The sequence below is a fragment of the Merops nubicus genome, unplaced genomic scaffold (assembly GCF_000691845.1).
Source record: "Merops nubicus isolate BGI_N331 unplaced genomic scaffold, ASM69184v1 scaffold30073, whole genome shotgun sequence".
Taxonomy (NCBI): domain Eukaryota; kingdom Metazoa; phylum Chordata; class Aves; order Coraciiformes; family Meropidae; genus Merops; species Merops nubicus.
The window spans coordinates 5,469-8,441 of NW_008601447.1; the positions used below are offsets into that span (position 1 = coordinate 5,469).

At 55.9% G+C, this 2,973-nt stretch overlaps 1 protein-coding gene across 1 annotated transcript; it reads left to right on the plus strand.

Moving 5' to 3' along the window:
- Positions 1-280: 280 nt before the first annotated feature.
- LOC103770730 (PR domain-containing protein 11-like) lies at positions 281-2,715 on the plus strand. The gene is made up of 4 exons (XM_008938001.1): positions 281-396; positions 883-986; positions 1,471-1,733; positions 2,644-2,715. Exons 1-4 carry the CDS (start codon positions 281-283, stop codon positions 2,713-2,715), a joined length of 555 nt encoding a protein of 184 aa, XP_008936249.1.
- The last annotated feature ends 258 nt before the right edge of the window (positions 2,716-2,973 follow it).

Here is a 2,973-nt window from a genome sequence, read left to right on the forward strand (position 1 = left end):
CCCCACATCCCCTCCGCGCCGTTGTTGGGGGGTGCCGTGGAGCACAGTTCAGATGCCCCCTGCTCCAGTCGCTCCGTGGTGCCTCATGCTCTGAGCTGGCCGAGCTGCCCGTGCCTCCCATGCAGGAGGGAAGGGGCTTCCACCTACGTGCTCGCAGAGGTGCCCCGTGATGGTGGCAGCTCTCGGTGCTGTTCTGCTGCCTCCTGGCCTGCGCTGGAAGGGTATGATTTCCTGTCCGCTCTTTTTTTTTCTCATCTCTCCCTTCGTTCTTTTTCAGAACATGAGTGAAAACTTGAAGGACTGTTTGATCCAGACCCAGGCTTCCTTAGGGGAGATGGTGACAATAAAAACAGAGGCCTGCTCTCCGCGCCGGGACCAGGAGTATGGACACCCTTGGTACGCAGCCCAGCTTCCGCCCGATGGACTCCATCCCCCTTCTCTACACCTCAGCTGGGTTTGAGGGATAGACTTCTAGGTTTTCCGAGTTACGAAACCCTGCCTTGCGAGGTCTGCCTGGAGGTGTGTGACAGGGGTGATCCCTCCTCACACCTGCTCTATGTGCTGCTTCACATCGGCCTTGTGGGGCTGGCACGCATTGAGGGCGACGCCTTGGTGCTGAGCAGCACATTCCCTGGGCTGTGGCAGAGCACTGTGGGACGTGCTGTGTCTGGAGGTGCCTCTAGCTGAAGCCACTCCTTGCTGTAGGCCTTAAGCCACCTTAGGTCTCAGCTTTTGGTGGGTTGGATGGCAAGTTGAATTGTTTCTGTGCTGCTGGTGTGGGGACTAAGGGAGCTGGTCAGGCACTGTTGCCTCTGCTCCTCTCTGTGAGCACTCTCAATGTCTTGGTAGGTTAACGTCCTCTTTCTGCTACTCCCTCCCCAGCTCTGGAAGGCCTGACCCACAGTCCATGGAGGTGGAGCCCAGGAAACTGAAAGGGAAACGGGATTTGATCATGACCAAGAGCTTTCAGCAGGTGGATTTCTGGTGTAAGTGTCTTGTGAGCAGGCGGAAAGCAACAGCACCACTTCTGTAGAGCTGGGTTTTTCCTAGTTGGTGGCCTGCTGTCTTGGGGTGGGAGGCAGGTAAGGAGAATCTTGGGGATGGATTTACACACTCTCCTGAGAAGACAGGGATGTTTGGTGGGGAAGCTGCTGCACAAGAGCAGCTTCTCCATGGTGGAAAACGAGCTGGAAACACAAAACTGCGCATGGTAGAAACCCAGGAGTCTGCAAAACCCTAAGGCTTGGATTCAGAAGCCATGATGGGAGAGTTGCACAGGGGACAACTCTTTATCCCCATGTTCTGGGGAAAAAAAAATGATGCCACTTATGTCCTGGTGCCTCCAAAACCCCAAACCATAGGCCGGAGTCCCTGTCTGGGGGGGAGGGCGGCAGCTGGGGTGCGCTGTCCTGAGCGCTCCGCGCCCTGCGAGCAGCCCGCCCGCCCTGACTCCCTCCCTTGCCCCCACAGTCTGCGAGTCCTGCCAAGAGTACTTTGTGGACGAGTGCCCGAACCACGGGCCCCCCGTGTTCGTGTCGGACACCCCGGTGCCCGTCGGCATCCCCGACCGGGCGGCGCTGACGGTCCCGCCGGGCATGGAGGTGGTGAAGGAGCCCAGCGGGGAGAACGACGTGCGCTGCATGAACGAGGTGATCCCCAGAGGTCACATCTTCGGGCCCTACGAGGGGCAGATCTCCAGCCAGGACAAGTCTGCGGGATTCTTCTCGTGGCTGGTGAGTGACGTGTTTCCTCAGCAAAGTAAAGCCCCAGCTGTGCAGCTCAGAGCTGGGGGACTCGTGGGCCTGCGGGGCCAGACCTTGGCCATCTTCCCCCTCCCCTGAAGATCTTCTCCTGACCCATGTGGGCAGTAGGTGAAGACTGACCTCCCACAATGATTAGCAGCTCAAGGTCAACAGGTAATCACATAGGATAAAGGTGTCCACATGGCCAGCTCTCACCCTCCTAGCCCGCCTTTACAAAGGTCCAGGCTGATGGGGCCCAGGTCGAGGAGAGTCAGGAGGGTCCTTCCCCAACCAGGCAGCTCTGTGAGATACACCCACTCCACAGACAGACTCTCCTCCCTCCCTGCCAGTGGTCCCAGCTTTTATCCCCAAGCAGGACACCTGGCCTTTGGTTACTCAATGCAGGACCCCTGGGGCTCATTTCCCTTATGGCTCCTGCAGGGCCGGCCACACCCTGGAGGGAAGCCAAAAGGCAAACTCAGCACCTCTGTATGAAGGGCTGTGGGAATCACCCATATGTCAACCTTAATTTGGGGCTTGGGGTTCAAACCTCAACAATTCAGCTGGTCACACTTTCCTGTCTGTGAAACAAGTTAATTTCTCAGCCCTGTCCTGAAAGGGAAGTTAATCTCTTATGTCTCAGGACTGTTCAGTTTTGTCAGCTGCACCCAGAGCTGTGTGTTACAGATATTTACACCCAGAGGAACACCTCGTAGCCACCTCAGAGCAGCCTCCACTCCACCTCCAGGACAACAGCCTGGAGTGCAAGGAGAGCTGAGGTTCTTGGCACTGAGTTCCACATGCTGGCTCGGGACTGGAACTGAAATAATGGTCTGAGGGTCGTAGACCTCCTGTCTGGAGTAACTAGTTGATGTTCCACATCTGTCCTCTTGTTCTGCAGATCGTGGATAAGAACAACCGCTACAAGTCCATCGATGGGACAGATGAAACCAAAGCAAACTGGATGAGGTGAGTCCTGTTTGCCTCTGCTCTCCCTTTTGGGGCTCTGCCTACGAGAGACAGGTCGTCAAACACTCCTTGTTGTTGTGTGACAGAAGAACAACCCAAAATGCTGCCACCCCTTCTGTAAAGGCTGTGCTTGCTTGTGCTCCTTTGGTGCTTATTGCAGTGAGACTCCTTCCCAGTTGGATTTGATGAAAGGGACTGAAACAAGGATTTGTGTATGGAGGATGGCTGTTTTCTGGAATGAGGACAAATGATACAGATGATT

Coding starts and splice junctions, on each gene's coding strand:
- LOC103770730 (XM_008938001.1), top strand. CDS start 281: ATGAGTGAAAACTTGAAGGACTGTTTGATCCAGACCCAGGCTTCCTTA. Junction 987..1,470: donor TCAGCAGGTGGATTTCTGGT/GTAAGTGTCTTG, acceptor TTGCCCCCACAG/TCTGCGAGTCCTGCCAAGAG. Junction 1,734..2,643: donor CGGGATTCTTCTCGTGGCTG/GTGAGTGACGTG, acceptor CTTGTTCTGCAG/ATCGTGGATAAGAACAACCG.